At 39.8% G+C, this 24,549-nt stretch overlaps 2 protein-coding genes across 2 annotated transcripts in view; one reads left to right on the top strand and one right to left on the bottom strand.

Annotated features, from left to right (window-relative positions):
- The window catches only part of CSMD2 (CUB and Sushi multiple domains 2), a gene marked incomplete at its 5' end in the record, with an annotated part of 765,891 nt that extends 761,139 nt beyond the window's left edge, over positions 1 to 4,752 (bottom strand). The window contains one exon of the mRNA XM_081962655.1: positions 4,596 to 4,752. Coding sequence (XP_081818781.1) covers positions 4,596 to 4,752 — 157 coding nt within the window. The remainder of the gene's footprint in view (positions 1 to 4,595) is intronic.
- Positions 4,753 to 12,977: 8,225 nt separating this feature from the next.
- Positions 12,978 to 24,549, top strand: part of LOC309397058 (uncharacterized protein C1orf94) — a 44,467-nt gene continuing 32,895 nt past the window's right edge. The window contains exon 1 of the mRNA XM_081962752.1: positions 12,978 to 13,097. The gene's annotated coding sequence lies outside the window, so the exon portion shown is untranslated. The remainder of the gene's footprint in view (positions 13,098 to 24,549) is intronic.

The raw sequence follows: 24,549 nt of genomic DNA, 5'->3' as shown, positions 1-24,549 counted from the left end.
CTCTCTCTCACACACACACACACACACACACACACTCACACACACACCTCAATAATTCTTAAACAGCATGGCCAATGATAATAATTAAGTCCAATGCATCTGAAAGATACCAGACTGGCAGAAAGCTCATTAAGAGGACTTATACAATTAAAAGAAAAGGTAACTGCAAGAACTCTTCTTTTCCTACTGCTTGTCTCAATTTCTGATGATTTTTCCACAATGTAAATAAGTAGCTTCAATCTAACTGAAAACATCCAGTTAATTAGATCTCTTTTAACTTATTACAAGAGGAGAATCAGCATGTGGTCTACAGAGCTTGTGGGATTTGAAAAAGCACATCCAGTCTCTCTACACATTCCAATAATCAGTATGTTAAAAAACTGGGTAATAATTTTATGATTATACCCACATTGCATGCACACGCGCACATATGCATGCACACACAGGGCCAAAATCATGAGGAAATGTAGCATTTTTTTCTTCCCCTTACAACCCAGTTTGCAATTTGTTTACTTGAGAGTTGACTTTCAATATTTGGGTTGAATATTTTAATTACACAAGCATAAGGGTTTGTAACCTTTTTGGCTTGAAGGATAGACCATCTGAAAGTAGCATGTGGAGAGTCACACTCCAAAAATGGACATGCTCCAAAACCTAAGCAGGAAACTGAGAAATTCTGACAAAGAATGGGAAAAATAAAGCAAAGAAAGAAGCTTTATTCATACTGGTTGTTTTTTTTAAAAAAGGATGCTAACAATTTGAAATACTTCCAGACTGCATCAGCCTATATACATTTTGCAGCTAGCACTGAGAAATGAAAGCTAGCAAGTGCCATTGAGACAGAACTAGAAAAGTGGCTATCTCCTGATGAAAGAGATACAGGAAGTATGAAGATATTGAACTAGCAAGAAGACACTTCTTCACTTCACAGTACCCTGCTACTCATGCAATAGCAGCCACATAAGGACTAAAAACTAGGATGGAGATAAGGCGCAAACAACCTCTGTCCCAACACCCTGAAATCCTTTATTTCTCTTTAAATTGACACATACAAAAATGGGTTTTCTTTAAAGCACACAATTGTGGTTGAGCATATTGAAGGACTCCAACCCATCCCACTGAGGCTGCCTGTTCTTCACTATGTCTAGAGCTAAACAGAGTTGCTGAGGCTTTATCGGTTTTCTGCTTCTGGTCATGCTACAATATGATGACTGGCTATAAAGGGGTTTCTCAAAATAAATATTCCAACAGTGCAGGGAATCCTGTTATGGCAATTCTACAAAAGAAGGGTTTTAACTGTCCTTTCACTCACTATTGGAAACTGGGGAGGGGGGTGGGGAATGTAGCTCAGATCCAGTCCCAAACCATAAACCCAAATACTCCTTTAAGTGGCTCACTTCAGATGTAAAAAGAAAAAAGAAAAAAGGGAGGTATTGATAAACCGTAGGAAAGTTCTTCCTGCGATTATTCCATTCCAGCTTATTCAAGTCTGCACCGAAACTCAGTACCCAATAGCAAAGACGAGATCCCGGTTTACTTAGCAAAGACTAAGAATGTAAACTTTATTGAGTAAGGGAGGTAGTGGATTGTGCTTTATGTCCTGTTAAATCATAGTGTGATTGTTCACTTTGGTTTAATATGCAGTGTGAACCCAGCTACTGTAGTTTATAGATAGTTTATGTTTTAATGTAACACGGGAACCACCCAACAACATGTTCAACAAATCATGGCTAAAAATAAATGAGGACCCAATCCATTCTTCATCATGTCTGATACATTTACCTTCTCCTGCCACCAAGTCAAATGAAGCTTATTAGGCTAGCTGAGTAGCCCTTCAAATATCCACAAGGAGGAAAGAATCATGTGTCTCAGGCACTTTGTTTTTACCCATTTTGATTCCAGAGCTGCTCACTATTCTATCAGACTACCTCACAGGGCTATTGTTAGAAAATAAGAGCAGAACTCAGTGAAAGTAATAGGGTTTGCTTTGGTTCCCTATCCATTTACAGCAGCCGTGTAACAAATAATATCTTTAGAAACAACAATCCTGCTTTACTTGTAATGATTTGAAAGGATAAGCTGCAGCAAGGAAAACAGACAGCAGACTGTCATAAAGTCAGAGACAGAGCTAGAACATCAATGAAAGGCACTGCCCCTTTCATTTAAAAAAAACACATTGTATTTTACAATATTTAAAGAATATCAGGAAACAGAAATAACCTTTTCTTTTGATAAGAGAAATATTATCTATGAAATTAAAAAAACTTATTTGGTAACTCATAATAAAGTCTATATATCTGGTGAGACAATTTCCTCTAGAAAATGCAATATCTGTATTTTTTTTTAAATACAGTATTCTTCCTTTCTATCCCACTTTCAATGAGCAATTGGAATCACTGACAAATTCACCAATTAGATGAAAGAGATTAATGTGAGGCTAGCAGGGTGACTGAGTTTTGGTATACACTTAGATACATCCATTTAATACATGTAACTGCTATTTTCCGCTAGCATTATTCACACACCTGTAGTGCCACACTTTGGACAGTCATGGTCATTACTTTCTAATAATGGGGGAGGGTCTCCAGAGAAAAGAAGCAGGTGAAGCAAGCACCCCATAATCAATGAGTGAGGTCCCAGTTATTGCTCCAATATAGCAAACCAAGCTGACATTTTACCAAAGGCTTTAAAAAAAAATAAAGCCCACACTAGAATAACAGAAATAGGATTATCAAACCAGCAGTTAGTCAAGTATGCACTAATCAGTGCATTCTTTTCAACAGAAGAGACAAATTGCTTGGAAAACTTATTTAAAAACTTAGAATGCCTTGTCTATCCTTAAAAATAGGGGAAGATTTACAAAGAATGAAAAATCAAACCCCAAATAACCAGTTTTTAGCAAAATGAGGCTTTTGGAGAAGAATGGATATCTAAACAGTGACAGCCCACCAGCCCAAATGAAGTCCATCAAGGTGAGACTGATCTGTAGGAACAGCCTTCTCTCATTTGCTGTTCTATATCTGATATTGAGCTAAAAATCTGACCACCCCTAAGGAAGCAGAGGCATACAGTTGGAAATGATGGGCGGCTTGGTGTTAGAGATGGATACAGTAGGTAATGCAACAATCCAAATATTTTGCAAAAAAAAATAGTTTCAGGAGCATTTGACAAAACAGAGCACAATAAAGTGCCCAAAAAAATTAAAACTAGCTTCTCCACAAATGGAGAAACTATGAAGCAAAAGAGGATGAGAAGGCAAATTGAAGCAGCATTCCATGAACTGCATCTAATTAGCATCCCACTTGTAGGATAGAGAGGTTTTGACTGCTTCCACTCTTAATAAACGCAGACACCCCAAAAAGCAAGAAAACAGACACAGGAGATCAAAAGCAAGATTCTATCCTTAGCTGAGTTCACTGGCTCTCCTCTTTAACTTCCAATGTCATCTTTATGACAGTTTCCCCAAAGATAACCCCAAACAAACAGCTGATTGTCAACCCAAGTCTTCTGGGAAAGACTCTCCTAAGAAGAAAGAGTTCGGTTGTTTTTCAGTCCAACCACAAAGTTGACCTAATGGTGTGGAAAAATGGATCCACACATGGCATCCAACCTCCCCTTACGCTGAAGTAAAAACACACTGCATCTGGTGGAGCGCCAGTTCCTTCGCATTTTTATGTGCAGCACTGTGGCCTAAAATCACTTTTGAAAGGGGCATAAAAGTCAAAGAGTCTTCCCACTATTGGGAAGAAAGATTTCCCCAATGCATCCATCTGTCAAGAAATTCTAATTAGTCCAACCTCTTGCAGGCATAAAATCACCCTTTAGGAAAAACCAACTGTCCCTTCCTCCCTTGCTCAATATCACTTGTCAAGAAATCAAACTTCAGCCTTTGCCAGCTTCTGCAGCAAGGAAGGCAGAAGGAAACCCCGACTTCCCTTTTAACCTATTCTGGAGGTGAGAAATTGTTAGAAAAGTCAAGGCCTTAAGTCTATTCTGAGTAAAAATGGGGATGGGGACTGGCTTGTGGGAAGATGTCCAGGATGTGTTTTATCACTTTCACAACCCTCCCCAAATTTAGAGCTTTCTCAAGTATCTTTTGTTAGAGGAGAAAAAAATCTAAAGGCGTCCAGAGGTTTTATCTTCTTCCTGTGGTTTCCCCAGTTTTGCAAATTGCCAGCCCAAAGGAAAAAGGCATCAGTTCTACAGAGGATATTCTGGAGGGGGGTGCATCCATTCTTCCCCCTCGTTCACACCCATCCTGGGGGAAAAAATTACCCGTCGAAAATTGTTGTTCCGATGCCCTATCCTTGCAAACTTTAAGTCTGGAGGAGAAGCAAAAAAATGTACCAAAAACTGCCAAGGAAGCTCACGCAGCTTCCCTTATAAACAAGAAAAGACCCCTGGATTCTCCATTCCACCGCTCTCTCCCTTGGAAGAAAAAAATATGCACATAAAGAGTAGAATAAAAAATGATGGGTCATCCGTTGGTCGTGGGGAAGGGAGAGATGCGGCCAGCCCCGGCGCACACATTTACGGCCACCCCACAGGCTTCCCCCCACCCCAAAGTTAAACCGTCTCCATCCAACCCCACTTACCGGTGGCTGTTGTTGCCAAAACCCCCACCGAGAGCAGTAAAATCCGGCTCCAATAGCTCACTTCCACCGTCATGAGAGCAAAAATCCCCAATTTCCCCCAATTCCGTTTAAAGCTGCAGCGGCATGCCGGCTTGTCCCAACCGAAAGAGGATTGCATGTCAAACAGGAGCTGGGGGGCTGATTCGCTTGGAAGAGAAGGAGGGAACAGGAGGAGGAGGGGGGAGAGAGGGAGGTGGGTGATTGGTCTGGATCCCTCTTCCTTTTCACCCCCCCTCCTCCTTTCTTTGATCAGTGGAAGAATCTAACGGAGGAGGAGAGAGAAGTCTCCAGCTTGGGGGTTCTGGAGGATGGCCCTTCTTTAACCTTACGCACATATATAAGATTAATATAATAAGGTGGGGTGGCGGTTGTTTGTTTTTTTTCCCTCCAGGAGGGAAAAATCCGAATGTATGGGCAGCCTCTGTGCTTCCTCCTCCCAGCTGCAGCAGCTGGACTAAACCAAATCACGCAGGAGCTTGGGGAGAGAACTGGTACCCTATTCCCCCCCCTCCCCGTTCCCTTCCTTCCCCGCTTTCTTTTTAATATCATCATCATTATTATATACTTTTGAGTACTGTCTTGGATTATCGGAAACTCCTCAGAGAATTAGACCACGGTGATTAATCATTGATTCACCCTGGAGAGATTTAAAAAAAACAAAAATGATGATCTGCCTTTGGAAAAAAATAAAACACAAATAAAAGGCTAAATTAGAAACACGTGTGTGTGTGTGCGCGCGCGGGGGGGGGGGACACAGAGTTCAATCTGGAGGGGTTGCTAAGAGGCTTCTATCATTCTTCTCCCCCCAACACACACACACACCCCACCCGCCGCTTGTCTTTCCACCCAATAGAAGCAAATTAACCTTACATCCACCTTGCGGGAGATGGATGGTGCAAAAAATCTCCCTCACTGCCGCCTTTTAAAATTCTTGTTTATTTTATTTTGGTGTCAGTGTATCTTCCGCCTCCACTGCTTCTGGCGGAACCTGGAGGAAAAGGGACCAGAGCCAACGCGCGTATACCAACACGAAACTGAAGAGAAACTCCCTGTCGGGGTGGACGCAGCTCTGCATTTGAGTCAATTGCAGCAGGTTGTAAAACAAAACCTTCAAACTCCAAGTTCCCAGCACTACAAACTCATTTTATTTTTGGGGGGGGTTGTTTAATCTTTCCACAAATATTCAAATAAGTCACCAAGAGGTTCGGCCTCATCTTTAAAATTTACTGGAAAGGGAGTTGAGGGTGTAATTCTTCCGATCTGCACTGCCTGCTTCCCTACCTACCAGCATCTCAAGACTTAACGCTCCAGCCTTTTCAATACCAGCGCAAGCAGCAGAAATCGCTGCGGAAATAGAAGGCGGGCGGGCGGTAAGGAGGTGCTCTCCAAATCTCTTTCGCTCCGCTCGCTGAGGCGCCCCTTCCCCCTCTCTGCTCAAAGAGGGGTCGCTGAACGAAACCGCCGCGGAGTGCTCGGTTTGCTTTGGGGTGGGGGTGGGGGGAGGGCAGAGGTGAGAAAGATCGCACCGTGAATGGAGTTTCCTCTCACCGCCCCCCCCCCCCCCCGCCCTGGTCTGAATTTGATTCCAGCGCCCTTTCTATAGAGACCCTCGGAATCCAACGCGCCTTTTGCAGCGGCCTTTCCTTAGGGAGGTAGTCTAGCCACTCAGGCAAGTTCGGATGAGGAAAATGAGACCAACCCCCTCCCCCCCCAATATCTAGACCAGGGGTTCTCAACCTTTTTTGGCCATGCCCCACCTAAGCATCTCTAAAAATCCCTCCCCCGTGCGCGCACACACATATAATTCTTACTTTACTCAAAAAGTGAACTCTACTCAAGCGGAGGAAGCCTAAAAGGCCATTAATTTGGTTTAAACAAGGTTCAGCTTGCCCCCCTGTGGGGCATGAGCCCCAAGTTGGGAACCACTGGGCTAGACTCTCCTGTTATTTGAATACTGTTCTTGTTCAACTTAGACAGAGTGGGAGATTAATGTGAATTCGGATGGAGAGGGAAGGATGAACTTGTGACAAAAGGGGCTCAAAATCATTTTCAGAGAGAAGGAGTTGTAAATTTATTTATTTATTTATTTATTAAATTTCTAGACCGCCCCCTCTCCCCAGAGGGACTCGGGGGAAATGATGGGCACTCTTTTGCAGAGAATCTGCCTGTTAGCTGATGCTCCTGAAAAGATACCAGCACCGGTATAAAAGATACCGGCAGAGATTGGGGAACACCAGCTTCCCTCCTTGCGTTCTTGGCTAGTTCCACAACTCATTGGAGCCAAGCTGATGGGGAGACCCACGAGGCAGCGCCTGTTAGCTCTCAGAGGATGTCTGGACTAAATGATGGAAAAGGGGATGTTGTTGTTAGTCGTCAGACCCATCACAACCCCATGGACAACATTCCTCCAGGCCTTTCTGTCCTCTACCATCCCCCGGAGTCCATTTAAGCTCACATCTACTGCTTCGGGTGACTCCATCCAGCCACGTTGTTCTCTGCTGTCTCCTCCTTTTGCCCTCAATCGTTCCCAGCATCAGGCTCTTCTCCAATGAGTCCTTCCTTCTTACTAGGTGGCCAAAGTATTTGAGTTTCCTCTTCAGGATCTGGCCTTCTAAAGAGCAGTCAGGGTTGATCTCCTCTAGGACTGACCGGTTGGATGGCCTTGCAGTCCAAGGGACTCGCAGGAGTCTTCTCCAGCACCAGAGTTCAAAGGTCTCCATTCTTTGGTGCTCAGTCTTCCTTATGGTCCAACTTTCAAAAGGGGATTTACCCCTATACATATCCCAAAGGTGATTTTTTTTTAAGAGTAACTGGACTTTCTTGTTTTTCTTGGAGACGTTTCCCTTCTAATCCAAGAAGCTTCTCATCCAGAGCTGAAGGAACAACCATGACTTGGATGACTGAAAATCTCCAGAGACATTCCTATACATAATACATAAAATTGGAGAAGCACAGAGAATGGGGCTGGTAAAAAGTCAAGAAAAGACTCTGAAGTCAAGATTAATCCTGTGCCAAATCTGCCTTGCACTTTCTCAAACGTTTTCTTCCCCAGTGAAAACAGGCTTCTGTTCTTCTCAAGGGACTGGAAAATCCACTTCGAATTTATCTTGAGGGCTTACTTCATTGCTGGAGAAAATAACTGCTGAAGCGCGTATTGCCAATCGGATGCCAATCACTGCGAGGTATTCCTTGGAATTTAAGAAGAATGAGGAAATAAAAGGTTCTTCAAACCACTGAGATGATTGTATAATGAAAAACAAGGTACTGGGACACAGCCTTTGACCATCTTGTCATTAATTATGTGCCATCAAGTTGGTGTTGCCTCACAGCAACCACATAGATCAGTGATGGCTAACCTTTTCCAGACCATGTGCCCAGAGTGCACATTTGCATGCCCCAAGCACCCAAAATGCAATGCGTGTGCATCCTCCATGCACTTGCCCCCCAGCTGGCTGGTGGGAGGCATACCTGCATGTGCAGTGAAGCTGAACTAGGGCGATGGCTCATGTGCTCTTAGGCCATTGTGTGTTACCTGTGGCACACATGCCATAGATTCACCATCACGGACATAGATAGAATTCCCCCGTGACAATCTGTCCTTAACCTGGTCTTTCAGATCCATTCATCACAACCATGACAAAATCTGTTCACTTTGCTACTGTCACCCTCTTTTTCCTTTTTCCTTCTACCTTTCACACATTGCTGTCTTTTTCAGGCAGCTAAGTCCTTGCGTAATGTGTCCAAAATTAAGATTTTAACCTGGCCAATTGTGCCTCAAACGCAAATTCTGGGTTGGTTGGTCGTGTGAAAACGTGGTTTAAGGTATGATGAAAAAGTCATATTTGGCTTCCTTTACAGTTAAACCATGCTATAAAGCGATTTGTGAATTCAGTACTATTCTGTTCTACTCAGAGAAAGCAAAAAGAAATACAATGTTTGAGCAAATCTGAGTGGTAACTAGTGGTGATAGAAGATTGGGGGGGGGGGGGAAATCCCTTCCTTAGCTTTGTCTTTTCTGTTTGAATGGCTGCTATTTAAGAACACCGGGAGAGAACAACTGAAGCAGGCTATTCCTGTGTTACCAGAGCATAAGATGCTCTGGACTGTAAGAGACACCAATCTTTTTTTGGGAGGAAAACAAGAAGAAAATCTGCCTTTTCTCCTAGCATTCATATGACCCGTTCGCCACAGCCTGTTCAGCGCTTCCGTCACCCATTAACCACCGCCTGTTCACAGACGCAACGGCCCATTTGCTGCCACCCATTCTCTGGAGCCCGTTTGCCACTGCTGCTGTCGTAGCCTGTTTGCCATCACTGGGGCCTGTTCAGCGTGGCCCATTTGCCACTGCCACAGCCCATTCGGTGTGGCCCATTCACCACCGCTGATCCCTGCCACCTGAAACCGGCCAAAAATGTGATGCGTGGGGGCCAAAAACGGGGCATGTGGAGGCCAAAAATGCAACACGCGGAGGCTGAAAATGGCTGAAATGTGGGGGCCGGTGGAGCTTTGGCAACATTCTGTGTATAAGACGCACCACAATTTTCATGTACTTTTAGAGGGGGGGAAATGCATCTTATACTTAGAAAAGTACGGTAATCTAAGATTTGCTCCAGAGTATAATCACAGTGGCCCCTGGCACTCTCATTCTCTCATTCAAGTCTCCCATTTAAGAACACAGCACCAACACTCTGCTATCAGGCCAAGAAGCCACATAGATCAGTATTCAATGCCTCGAAATGGCTAACAGCATTCATCTGGAAAAGCCATAAGCATAGAGAGCAAAGTAATTACCTTCTTCTACAGCTGATTTCCCTTAGGTGATATGAAGATAAGTTGGGCACAAATTAGCAGAGAACCATGAAGATTGCCCAGCAATGGGTACTATACTTTACTCCTTCCTCAATGTAGTTTTGTCCATTTTCTTGAAGTTTGGACTTTGAGAAGAAAGGTGGAATTTGGAAATTTGGGGATTCAGGTAGAGGCTTGGTTTAGAGTAAATAGGACATCCAAATTTGCATGTAATTCTTTGTAACACATATGCAAAGCTCATGCATGCCATTATCACATGTACATTTTAAAAAATGCATCAAATTACAATAGCTTGGTGGGTTTGCATATTGCTAAGATTTGCAATACATACTAGTTGTAAAAGCAAAAAGAAAAAAAGTCATATTAAAGTTACAAGATGGGAATATCATAACAGGTAATGTGAATATGAGAAAAGTGTTTCATTTTGCTATGCTACTTTATACAAAGGTTAAGGCATTTCTTTGGAAAGATGGAGTACTGCTAGTAGAATTATCAAAAAATTACAATCACAGAACTTTTGAATGGATTTATAACAACAAAGACGTTGTTTGTAGCTAATTAAAAAAACTAAAACAGAAAAGGTTTTAGATGAGTCTAGATGGATTGCTGGTCTCTTATCATAAATGTTTTGCAGATGAGTTTATCTACCCTTAACAGCAAATAATAAGTATTATTCTGCAGAATGGAATGATTCCTGATAGTTGGAAAAAGGCTAATATAACTTATTAGATGAAGGGATAAGGTTGGTCGACCAATATGTTTTGCAAACTGTTTACCACAATTTTGACTGAAACATTGAAAATAATTGTACAGAATTTTGTTCAGAAAGATCAATGTGGGTTTAAACTATATGATTATTTATTAATTACATTTGTTTTCTACACATCCTGCTGTGGGGTGACTTATTATAGTATAGTAGTACTAATAATAATATTTGAAATGTGTTGATATTCTGGGAAACAACCTACATTCATATTTTTAGATGCAAAGAAGACCTTTTATGTTTTCAGTATTTTTTTTTAGGTTTAGAGTTTTTGGAACATATAAACTTTGAAGATAATTTTATTAAATGGGTAAGTTTGATTTATACTTCTCAGAAAGCACAAATAAATGTTAATGGAAACTAACAAAGCCTCGTGAGTTTCAAAAAGGAACAAAAGCATGTCCACTATCTCTATTTTTGTCCATTTTGCTTCTTATAAGGCAAGATTTATCTTGAGATAAGATGGGCGACCTATAAATTTATAAATGAATAAAAGATCAGGAAATCATAGGGAGTTAAGATTTAAAAAGAAATGGATTAATTAAGAGCATTTGCGAATGATCTGATGTTAATTTTAGAAGAACCATTACAACAGGGCTGTCAAACTCAAGGCCCGTGGGCCAGATCTGGCCCACGGGCCGGCCCTGAAAGCAGTGAAGGACCAGCCCGTGATGCCTCTGCCAGTGAAAATAGAACTTGGGAGGGCCAGGCACTGCCCTAACGGTCTCCATTTCATGTCGCGATGGTCTCCTGGAGCCTCTCCCAGAGAAAATGTGTGGCCTTCCCGGCAGTGGTGAAATTCAATTTTTTACTACTGGATCTGTGGGCGTGGCTTGGTGGGTGTGGCAGGGGAAGGATACTGCAAAATCCCCATTCCCACCCCACTCTGGAGCCAGTCAGAGGTAATATTTGCTGATTCTCCGAACTACTCAAAATTTCCGCTACCAGTTCTCCAGAACCTGTCAGGACCTGCTGAATTTCACCCCTGATTCCTGGTCTCCGTTTTTGCTGGCAGAGGGCTCCGGGAGGCTATCGCGGTCTAAAACAAACCCTCGATGAGTGATGTTGAGCATGGCCATACCCACCATGGCCAAGCCCCCCCCCCAAGGTCAAACACAACCCCAATGTGGCTCTCAATGAAATTGAGTTTGATACCCCTGCACTAGAAGAAGTAGAAACTAATTGGAATAATTAAAGGAATTTGGTACATTAGTAGCATTCAAGATTAATATCAGAAGACAAAGATAGTAAAAATATATATGAAATTAGATCAAAACGGATGGCAAAAACGGGTTTTAATATCAAGGGGAAAGGTAAAATACTTGGATATTACTATGACAAATATGAATTGTATGTTATTTCAAAATAATTATTTGAAGACAATGGGAGAAAAAGACATGTTAACATAGGAGACATAAAAATAGTCACTCCTAGGGAGAGGTTCTATGATAAAAAATGAATGTTTTGCCAATAATGATGTTTTTGGACAATACCTATTTTGAAAACATATGTACCATTTAAATAATGTGACTGGAATGAAATGGAATGGAATGGAATGGAATAGAATAGAATAGAATAGAATAGTTGGAAGAGTCCTTGGAGGTCTTCTAGTCCACCCTCCTGCTCAGGCAGGAAACCTTATATCATTTCAGACAAATGGCTATCCAACATCTTCTTAAAGACTTCCAGTGTTGGGGCATTCAGAACCTCTGGAGGCAAGTTGTTCCATTGATTAATTGTTCTGTCAGGAAATTTCTCCTTAGTTCTAAGTTGTTTCTCTCCTTGATTAGTTTCCACCCATTGCTTCTTGTCCTGCCCTCAGGTGCTTTGGATAATTGTTTGACTCCCTCTTCTTTGGGGCAACCCCTGAGATATTGGAACACTGCTATCATGTCTCCCCTAGTTCTTCTTTTCATTAAACTAGACATATCCAATTCCTGCAACCGCTTGTTATCTGTTTTAGCCAGGGGGGAAATGCTACCAGTTCACTGAAACTGGTAGTTAAAAAAAAGTTTTAAAAAAGTTCCCATGATCACGGTGCACAGCTGATCGTTGCACAGCTGATCATCGGAACTTTTTAAAAACTTTTTACAGCATTTTTTTACTACCAGTTCAGGCACGTGTAATATACACATACGAAGCTTGCAAAATGAAAAGAAAATGGAACCACAAACATTATTCCTTATCAGTGTAAACATATGTCACATAATGCAGAAGCTCAAAAGGTTTAGTTTGTATAAGTCCACTTTTCATGACATTGTCCAAAAACAAAAAACAAAAATAATAAACTAATATTGCTCTGTATTGCCACCTACAGTCAAAACATGGACAAGTAAATGGAAGAACAAAGGTATCCAGAAATTTGTCCAAACTATTATGCTTTTAAGTTGGGAACAATATGACATTTCCCTCCTCTGCTTGAGGTTCAATTTTACCAATTAAAATTAACAGAGTCTTGTGAATAGGCTTTCCCTGCATGAGATGAGAACTAATAAAAATAACAAGTTGTAAATTGCAATCCATTTTAAATTTATTTAAGTCCACCTGAAATCAATAGAACATGCCTTTCTATAGCCTGTAGCTGGATTTAAAGGCTGCATAAAGCCATGGTTTGTTTGCATTGTTATTAGTTGCACTACAATGTCTAGATTTCCACAGATCATATTAAACCAAAATGGATGATTGGTGTTGGGAGTATACTCCTAGTGTTGGGTAGGCAACATATATCTATATACAATAACAAATGGTCGTTGTTGCTTTAAATGGGTGAATGTACTTATCAGCTGTAATTAACTCTACAATAAGAGGTAGAAGAGCTCATTCTCTCTCTCTGCTTGTCCTATGCTTGATAACTACTTGCTCGCTTGATGACTGGAACGTGAACTGCGACTGTAAGCAATTGTTTGTTCTTTGAATTGTGTTTGGACATATATCTACTTCTACTATCACTGCTTGTGATGCAATTATTAGTAGTAAAGCTACTTGTTTTTTACTAGCAGTGTCTGAAACACTATTTGTGTGTTTTTTCTACTAGCAACATTTTTTTCTCTCTAGCTGTACATTCCGCTGCGCTATTTTCTGTCTCCCAACGGAGATACCCCTAACAGTTGGATTTACTTGTTTTAAAAATTATGGTAAGCATAATACCCAGATTTGGCCTGTGTTTGGTCTGTATTGCTGTTAAGAACAACCATTATATGTGCATGGTGTGTAGAGTATGTTATAGATTAATGAGAGATAGTTTGGTGTAATGGTTAAGGCACTGGGCTGGAAACCAGGAGACTGAGAGTTCTAGTCCTGTTTTATGTTCAAAGCTTTGGGCCAGCCTTTCTCAGCCCTAGGAAGCAGGGCAGACTACCTCTTGCCACAAAAACCTGCAGGGATTTCTCCAGGGAGTTAAGAGCACCAAAAAAAATGATGTCATATTAGACATGTATGGCTTAATTCTGAATTGTTACAAATAAGAACCTAGGTTAGCTCACTTGACATAATGTGTTTCTGATAAAAACTCTAGTTTTGAAATCAAATTCTTTGATGCATCAAGCCACACAATGTTGATAGCTATGTTTGCCATCTCTGATAGAGTGGTTCTACCCTAAGCATTTGTTTTAAAATAGTTTGATTTTTTTTTTAAACAGAGCATTTTTAGTTAAACAGGATATCCTGAACAAAAAAAATATATTTTGAAGTTTATTGTTTTCATGCCCGGAGTTGCTGTCTTCTTATTTGAAGACCCGTGTCTAGGAAGCTGGATGGAATACTGTGACCTGTTTGGGCTTCTGGAGCATTCTTACTAAACCACTTGTAACTTGTCAATCTGGATTTCACTCCATTGTTACGTAAAGGCACAACTAAGGTGGTCACTTTAAGAAATGATCACTGCCCCTTGAAAGCATTGAAAAATAGAAATTTATTGTTCCACTTTTCTTTTCCCTTAGAGCATTTTCAGAATGTCTGATGAAGAGTTTGACTTAACTTATTACCAAAAATTTATCATTTCTTTCATTTCTTTTTCTTCTTTTTATATATTCGTTTACATGTGTACATAGCAAACACTGTGGTCCTCAAAATTGACTTTCTTCTATTTATATTAAACTGCATAGTGTAGATGAATACTAATAATAAGAACAATTAATTTGATGGATCATTTCTCTGAGTATACAGTAGGCATCTAATATTTTTTATTTAAAAAACATCAAAAAAGGAGGAAAAATACCTTTGATGGCAAGCAGATCTAGATATATCAGTTGGAGGAAGTGAACCTAGTTTCAGCCTGTATATCCACTTTGTACTTCTTCAGAGACAACATAATCTCATCTCCCCTTTTTGCTAGATCTTTGAGGCTCAGTATGACTAAATCCAATTGCTGTCTCTATCAGTTGGCTTCCTACAAGTATTCCATGGTTACTTGGCTACCTAAGTTTGTTGCCATGCATTCCATTCCAGGCCATCTGAAAAAAGTCATACTATATTAACGAAGATGTACATACAACAGAAAAAGTTTATGACCCACTCTCCTCTTTTGTAAAAAAAAAAAATTCTTCCTGTTTCTTGATGTTCAAAGTGAGATGCTAACAAGTAGGAGCAATATTCAGTGTTCAGCAGTCAACTCCAAAGGCCCTTTCCCTCTAGGCCCATTCCCAAGACACATCTGGATCCACCACAACACTCCCCAGGACAGCTTAGATAAAGCTTGCCATGAAATCTGGAAGAGAGTCCAAGGCCTCCCTGAGGAACTACAGCCCAAATCTTCATCACCTCTTCTGCAGGTTAGCTGTCACCCTATCACCTCTTCAGAAGCTCTACAAGAAGACAGCAGTAGTACTCACAACAGTTCTCAAAAGGAGTGAGTGTTTTTGTTATTTTTTTTTAAATACTTCTTTACAAAATGAGAATAGGCTTCTTTCCAAATATGTAGTTCTGTAGAAGGTTTACATAACTAGAGATCTCCTACAATGATTGAGTTGAAAAAAGAGGCATAAATTATTCTGTTATAAAATCCTAAACATTTAGAACCCTAAACATTTAAGGGTCTGAAATGATTTCAGTGTGTGTGTACAATAGTTGGAGTAATAATCCCTTCAGTGTTAAACCTGGAACCTCAATTTATAGACCTTCCAAAGAATGACTTAAGTGAACAGTAAATAAACAGCGAACATAATTCAGAATACCCATTCTAGACCCAGTTTGGCCTAGTAATTAAGGAACCAGATTAGATATCAGGAGATGGTGTTCTAGTCCAACTCTAGGCATGAATACTGGCTGGGTGACATTAAGCCAATAATGAGACGGTGAGTTCTAGTTCTGCCATAGACATGAAAGCTGGGACATTGGACCAATCAGAAAAAATAGGAAGAGGAAAGCGTATAAGCTATATTTGTCTCCTTGAGCTATTTAAAAATAATAATGGTGGGATAAAAAAATACCATATTGTAAACAATCCAATATTATAATTTCATTTAGAATGCAGGTAAAGCTTTTTCAGGACCTTAATAATGATAAACAGCAGATGGGATAAATCAGAACACATAGCTTAGACCCTGAATATTTCACAATCACTTTTTCTCTTGCCTACCCACCGAGAAGAAATACTTTCTTAACAAACATTCACACCCAGATAGAGAATGATCTTGATAAAGGTGCCCCAACTGTAAAATAATCTCCCTGTTCAGTTACAGTTGATGTGGAATCTTCTTAGCTTTTAGTGTCAGCTACAAAGCTATTTATTTGACCAAGCTATTGTTTGACCGTATGTTTCTTGGTCATTTAAGTAAATTGCTCTTGTTTTTATGATGCTATTTTTTTTAAGGCTTTAAGTAGTGTGACTTTTTTTTTTACCATTTTATTGATTCTGTTCTATTGTATGTCATTTGGAGATTACTTTTAATGGAAAGTGGGAGAATGCTTTTAGAATGAATAAAATAAAAATAACATTAAACACCGCTCAAGAAAATATAGGGAAAATAAATAGGCCATCGAATTTATAGGCAATTCTGATATACTGAGAATGGTTTCTTGTTTAAAAGAGAAGCATCTCATACATCTTTCATTCTTTAGCATTTGAATAGCTTCTGCAATCCCTCTACCAATAAATCCCCCAACAATCAAATGAGTAGTAGAGAATTTATTTCCCCAACTTTTTCCTAACCCTGGGGGGGGGGGTCACTGCACGTACGTCTGTGTGTGTGTGTGTGTGTGCTCAATTCAGGTTGATAGTTTTGATTTAATTTTCCTTTGGAATCACGGGAAAACCAATGTATTTTACTAATGGAAAGGATCGAAAAGGACAATGAATAAGATTTTTTTAAAAAAAATTACAAATTTTCTGTCTCTTCTAATGTAATGTACATTCCACACAACTTGCAAATGCTTTCACAGCAGTTTATAGGCTCATGTTAACATAAATCCATGTCTGAGATTATGCAGGCAGCTAGAGGATGCATCAGCAACAGCTCTTAAATTAAAAAAGAAGCAAAACAAGGCTTTCATAGAGGAAAATGAAATGAAACTTATAGAGGAGCATTACAAGGAATATCTGAGGAGATAGGCAGAAATGTTTGTCAAAGTTCCAACAAAATGGATATTTTTGAGCAAAATCTTCAAGCAAAAAATAGTATGAATAATTTGTAAGTGAGCAATTAAACAAAAACAGGTGGAGTTAGCCTGCTAAACAGGATGTTGAACATTAATAGTTTTGCTCAGAGAAAATATATGTGTGATGTACACTTCAGTAGAATCAGTCAACTGTCTTGGACAATTGATTGGGCAATGAATTGTTAAATCATTTCTGCTGTACATTTTTACTATCTAGGAGGAGGAAATGGCCTATCAGATCTTCTACCTTAATGCCAAAGAAACTAAATCAGTCTTGGAGTGGGCAAACATAGAACTTGCTGTTTTACCCAAGCACAGATAGGCTAGAATTTGAGGAGAGTTTAATACTGTTTTGATGTAAAGAATATATTAAATTATTTCTAAGTCCATATCTGAAATAAATTGTACTTTCCTTTAATGATTTCCAGATTCTTATGATGCAATTTCTGACTCCCAAAACACATTTATCTACCATTGAATATGAACATCTAAGCATTAGGGAATTGCATAGATTAGGCAGTTTATTAAGAACAATAGGGTGCAACATTGCATATATTCTAATATATTTGTTGTTGTTAGTTGTGAAGTTATGTCCGACCCATTGCAACCCCATGGACAATGTTACTTCAGGCCTTCCTGTCCTCTACCATCCCCTGGAGTCCATTTAAGCTCACGCCTGCTGCTTAGGTGACTCCATCCAGCCACCTCATTCTCTATCGTCCCCTTCTTCTTTTGCCTTCAATCTTTCCCAGCATGAGGCTCTTCTCCAGTGAGTCCTTTATTCTCCCTAGGTGGCCAAAGTAATTGAGTTTCCTCTTCAGGATCTGGCCATCTAAAGAGCAGTCAGGGCTGATCTCCTCGAAGACTGATCGGTTTGATCATCTTGCAGTCCAAGGGACTCGTAGAATTGAGGCCTTTGGACTCTGGTGCTGGAGAAGACTCTTCTCCAGCACCAGAGTCCAAAGGCCTCAATTCTTTGGCATTCAGCCTTTCTTATGGTCCAACTTTCACAGCCTTACATTGCAACTGGGAAAACCATAGCCTTGACTGTACACACTTTTGTTGGCAGGTTGATGTCTCTACTTTTTAGTATGCTGTCTAGATTAGCCATAGTTTTCCTCCCCAGGAGCAAGCTTCTTTTAATTTCTTGGCTGCAGTCCCCATCTGCGGTGATCTTGGAGCCCAGGAAAATAAAATCTGTCACTACCTCCATTTCTTCCCATCTATTTGCTAGGAATTGAGAGGGCCGGATGCCATGATCTTAGTTTTCTTAATGTTGAGTTTCAAACCAACTTTTGCACTCTCCTCCTTGACCCGCATTAAGAGGCTCTTTAGTTCCTCTTCACTTCCTGCCATTAGAGTGGTATCTTCTGCTTACCTGAGGTTGTTGATATTTCTCCTGGCAATCTTAATTCCAACTTGTGATTCATTTAGCCCCACCTTTCTCTTGATGTGCTCTGCATATAAGTTAAATAGGCAGGGTGACAGTATACAGTCTTGCCAGACTCCTTTCCCAATTTTGAACCAATCAGTGGGTCCATGTCCAGTTCTCACTGTTGCTTCTTGACCTGCATATAAGTTTCTCAAGGTATGGGAATTGATAAAATATGTCCAAATATATTTTACAAATGTTTTTGAGACTTCCCCTTAATAGGAAAAGCATTGTGGAAATACTGATGATCATTAAAATGACGAAAATAAAACAGCAACAAAATTATATTGAGCTTTCCTCTTCATATTTAATTTAAGTTGTACCTTTTAGCTACTGATATAGATTAGTTAAGTATGTTTAGGAGTATAGATTGTGGTAACAACATGACTAAAAATGTATCAATCAATTTTTAAATGATGCTTGTGTTACTTTGTTTATCAACATTCTGTATTACATGGAAACACATACATATTTGCATTTCCTTGTGGAACCAGATAATATACTGTAGGTGTTTTTCCACACAATCATTGTTATGGAACTTGCTCAAAGATATGTGTATGTTGTTTTCCAGCTAGGTAACATTTTGAAATGGATGCTTATAAGACTTTCAGTTTGGTAATTGTTATTTCATTTTGGCATACCATACCATGGAATTAGGGGAATCGTTTATTGCACTTCCTACCTATACAGTGTTTGCATGTAGGTTTGTATGTTTATGGAGCGTCTCTGTCATTGATTATTCCAATGATAATTGATTATTTGTTTTTCCTCCAAAAGCAATTGGACTTTCTTTCTTTCTTTTTACTTTGAAAATGTTCAGCTTCTCATCCAAGAAGCTTCTTCATTCATTCCCCACCATTCAGTTAGAACTGAAGAAGCTTCTTGGATAAGAAGCTGGATATTTTCAAAGAAAAAACAAGAAGTAGCCTTTTGGGGGGGGGAAGCACCTTTGGGACAGTGTTTAAATATGTTTTTCCCCTTTCCACACCAGCTTGTATTTTTTTTAAAAGTCGTCATGAAAATGCATTCTTGAATGACTTCTTCTCTAATATGCACATTTTTTCCAAGCAATTTGCTCTTATTATTGGACTTTCACAGACCTTTCCCATAATGTGTGCACTTTATATTTTTTTAATGAAAGCATTGCACCACAGAATTTGGAGAAGTGTGAAAAATGAAGACATTTGCATTCCACTTTGTACATTAGCTCAGAAAGTCTAACATTTATATTGAAAAGTGACCCAAACAAATTTTTCCCCTAACCCTAATGATTAGAGATGCTGCTCCTTTGGCAGCAGCTGCCATCAGCTTATCTAAAAGCAGAACTGAATAATTCAAAAACTGTGTAGCTGTTTAGCAAAATGAAATCATAGCCATCTGCCTCAGGTGAACCTGCTTAATTCTCTAGAGGCCAGGAATATGCATGTTATTCTCAACATATTGGAGAAACGATAAAATATGAATGCAACAAGCAATAATGCAAGCGAAGTCTGAAACATTCGCAGCTTAGGGGAAGAGGATCTACGTTCCTTGTTCAAGTTCCTCAGTCCAATTCCTGCCAACTTCAGGTCAAAATGAGAAATATTTCTGTTCTGCCAAGCTGCTATTGTAGTCACAAAAGCAGAAAATGCAGTGCTAATATTTTTCCATATGTAAGGCAGTTCTGAGTTCTATTCCACTTGGGTGGCTTTGGCCAACCACAGGAGACTGTGAGTTCCAGTCCCAGCTGAGACATGAAAGCCAGCTGGGGGACTTTGGGCCAATCACCAGGAGATGGTGAATTGTAGTCCTGTTGTAGGTGTAAAAATTGGTTCAGTGACTTTGGGGCACACCTCCTCCCTTGCTCAACTCACTCCACAGGATGGGTTCGGACAACCCACCATGGCCAACTTGCCATTGCTTTCTCACCGCAGCCAAATTGCCAAGGTCATTTTGCCACAGCCAAGTTGGCATGATCATCTCACTGCAGCCATCTCACCACAGCTAACCTGGCACAACCATCTCACATGGCCATCTTGTTGCCATCTCACATGGCCATCTTGACAACCCACTGTGGGACAATCCATGCAGGATAACTCAAAGTGATAAATGTTATTCACCACTGTTTTGTCTACATTATTTCCATTTTTGGGGAAGGCTTGGACGAGGGCTCTGCATTGGAGGCAGAGACGGGGCCAAGGCCATCTGGCAGGAATCAGGTGCCTACAGAGCTAGACAGCCATGAGGCAGAGGAACAACTGGAGCCTGTTCCCAGTGTGTGCATGTGCAGAGCTGCCAAAAGAAAAGAACAACTCAGAAATCAGGGTCAACATGGGAGTAAAGTCACAGGTGGAAGGTGATTGGCCCCTCCCATAGGAAATAAAAGAGGAGTGAAAGGGGAGGGGGCTTTTGCAGGAAACAATTCATTCATTCGTTAGATTCATTTCAGGAGTGTGAAGATCTGTCCATGTATCTCAGAGACTCTGTGCCCAGTCTTTCCTTGCACAGCACCTCATCTGGTAAATATTTACATGGCAGCTTTCCAAGATAGATAAGGTCTGTAGTCATAAATATTCCTTTGAAAGACTGCCAGGTCTTGCTGAGTGTGAATGAGTGGAATTCACATTCGTTTAATAAAAGGGGTTTTGTCGGGACCAGGACTCTGCCTCGTGCTTTTTGGGGAAGCCTAGGTCAGAACAACATGGTTCTGCCCAAGGAATCTGAATTGTTTCTATGTATGGAAAAGAAACAGTTGTCTGTGACAACCAGCTACCCCCAAACCCCTACTATTTAGACAGGGAGGGGCTGGTTAGCGCCTATGTCTGCTTTTCCCTGAGAGCCGACTTATTGCTTTCCTTTGCTCTCCTTTCCTTTCTACACATCTAGGATGGGCCCCATCTGTTTCCCCCCCTCACTCAACTCAGGCTCCAAAGACAGCTGCTTCTCTACCTGGGGGAGGCCGGAAGGCCCCGGCTCTGCCTCGGTGTCTGATGCCGTTTACTTATCAGAGACTTCCAAGGGCTCTGAAGCCAGCCCAAGCTTCCCCTCCTCCTCATCTGACTCTGCAGCTAGCTCTGCTGGTAGCTGATGGACCACAACATGTGTTGAGTTATCCTCCATGGGATTGTCCAGCAGTAAGTTGCCCCACAGCGAGTTGGCTGCCATGAGATGGTCATGGCAAAATAGCCAAGATGAGTTGGCTATTACAAGTTTTCCCATTCCATCACAGGATTGTTATTGTGGAGATAATATAGGAGGAGGAAGGAGAAATACATATGCTTCTGCCTTGAATTATTTATGAACACAATAAAGGCATGATTTTAATATCTAAAATCTATTTTTCTTCCTATGTCAATTTACATCCTCAATATACAATTATTGATTATTTCAATAAACATCAAAATGCTATATAAATATAATGTATGTATATATTTATTTATTTATTTTATTTATTTATTTATCAGCACAAACTACATACATACATACATACACACACACACACACACACACACACACACACACACACACACACACACAAAAGAAACATCAGAATAGTCCAAAGAGAGCTAATGTGGAATAGTGATGAAGTAATAGACTAGGAATGGGGAAACCTAGATTCAAGTCCATTCTTAGTCATGGAAGCTGACTGACTTCTAAGCTCAAAATCAAATTTCAGACTATACAATTTTCAGGTAATTTAAAAATGCCATTTGGAGGTTAAAATGACCTATTTTCAGATTGTTTTTTTTTATGATTGAGACATTTAGAATGATGCCATTTGAAATAACTAAGCATTATTTCACACTGATGTGCTTTGTTTTGAGGTTAATATGTGTTTTGTTTTGAATCCAAAACAATTGAAACAGCTGTTTCAAAGTTGAAATATTTCAAGATGAAAATATATTTCAGTGCCTGAATAGCATGCATGTAATTGTTATTGTAATATCCCTCTGTTGATTTATTTTTTGGGGAAAAACTGAAAGGTCTAAAAATGTGTTGGACAGTGGCAGGAGGAAAAATACTGCACTCCCTTAGATTCATAAAACATTTGTTGATGCTCACTTTTCTACTAGCTCTGGAACACTGATGTGATATTATTTCTCCTATATTACATGGATCAGCATTACAAATAAAGGAAAAAACGTGCTACTGAAAACTATTCTCCAAAAGTATTGTGTAACAATAAGGCGATACATCTAAGAGTAACTTTTGCAGAACTGTATTGCTTGTTAGAATATTTTGCAATCTGAAATGTAACTGAAGAATCTCTCAAAAAATAATGTATCTACAATTTATCTGGTCTTCAAATTTGGGAATAAGGGGGAAGATCAAAGCATGCCTCAGAATATCATAAAATAGGCAAAATATGGGCAAATTTTCCACCTCCCTAGTGCTACTAAGACGTTTCTGACAATAAACAGTAAAAGGATAAAATAAAAAGGAAGAACATTAAGATGGGCTTTGTAAAAATCTTGCCTACACTTACTAAGACTGTGAAGATACGCCACAGTAGAGTTTGTGGCAGTCTTGTATTTGGTGGTACAATTCAAAGCATTAGCCAAGACTATGTAGTTCTGATATGACATCAAATGATGAAAAATCACTTGCTTATACCTAATGGCAGTGGATATGTTTGGAGAATCCTAAAAACTGGTCCAGAAGTTATGATGTACATCATCAGATAATTTTTAGCCCAAATTTCAAGTAGCTTCAGTATGAACCAATCCCAAATTCCAATTACAGCCATCTAGATTGAGAACTAATTTCAATTCCAGAAATTGCCCATTGCTTGTCACTTAATTCCACTACAATAGAAACAAATTGTTCAAAGCACTTTTGAGCAATCTACAGCTATTAGTTCATGAGCAGCCTCTTTCACTCTTTTTAAAAGTGTAATGCAATTTGTCTTGCTTTGAAACAGAAAGAAGCAAAAACTATAATTTTGTGGCTGAAAAAGTAAATGAAAAATTCCTAATCCTATATTATTCCTTCATTCTGCCCCATCCAAGCACAAATATATTAGAAAACAGCTGCTAGCTGGTGAAAGTATCCTCCCCCCATTGGTTGGAAGATGTTCCTTGCATTTTAGGTACAAAAAAGGCAAATGATATGTATGTATGGCCTATCTTTTCTTGTACACTCTCATGCCTGGCTGTACCCTCCTCTTTCTTTCCATCCATTTGTAACCTTTTCACACTTTCTTTTCATCATTGAAACCTAAGGAAAGAAATCCCAAGGGAATATTTCCCAGAGAGCTTTTCATTAAATATACCATTAAGGGTAGAGTCCTTTCCTCGAAAAACTAGTATTTGTCTGTTTTTAATTTCCTTTAGAAAATTTGAGGAAATTGCTCATTTAGTTCTCTGGCTTAATTGATCATGCCTTTTCATCTTCTCATCAGATTTCAAACTGTCCCTTGCTGAAACTTTTGGGGAGAAATAAATATAGCGGAGGCATTTATCAAGAGCTTTTTCTCTCTTATTTGATTTTTTCAGCTTTTGTTACTGGCCCAAGGCAGTAACAAGAAAGAAAATACAATCCAAGGGAAGGGGCCACCCCATCCAATCAAAATCCATTAATGTTGATCCAGTAGATGAGACACAGGGATCAGGAACAAGAATCATAAAGTCAGTATTAATCATGCATACCTCCCATTGCAAGGAATAAATTGTATGTCATTTATCTTTATCTAAAGATGCATAAAAATCTATTGAGTCATTGGGAAGATAGAAAATCTTTGATTCAGTTTCATTATTCAGCCTGAGTCAACTCAATATGTAGGTTCACCTGAATCATTCTATAAGTGAAGTTTTGAACTGAACTTTTGCACAGCCTGTGCTTGTCCCTACGTCTACCCATCCTATTTTAATTCTCAACTGAGTTAATACAATATTGCTGAGTTCTAAACCCAATTTAACCTAAGAGAATTTCTGTGTTCATGGAACACACCATGCTCAAAATAAATATACCACAGGGTTATCATAGAAGTCTCAAACTCATGGTCTAACAGGTCATTTCTTTTAGCCTGAAACAATACTTTGTGGGAGCTATTACACTATCATTATTATAATATTATTATTACATTGTTCCGTAAAGCCAGCACTCTAAGCACCACATAGAAAAACAGGAAAGGAAGCACTCCAGGAGGAAGAACATCATGGCTAATACCTTATCTTGACCTAGCTTGGCTTATTTCTCAGGTTCTGGTCAGCTGGGAGGGAGGGAGGGAGGGAGGGAGGGAGGGAAGGAAGGAAGGAAGGAAGGAAGGAAGGAAGGAAGGAAGGAAGATCTGCTCAGAAAGGATAGAGAAGAAAAAGAAAAGTAACATTTGGGCAGCT

Source organism: Natrix helvetica, assembly GCF_964273705.1.
Source record: "Natrix helvetica genome assembly, chromosome: 9".
Taxonomy (NCBI): domain Eukaryota; kingdom Metazoa; phylum Chordata; class Lepidosauria; order Squamata; family Natricidae; genus Natrix; species Natrix helvetica.
This window is presented reverse-complemented; position numbering and strand designations above follow the sequence as displayed.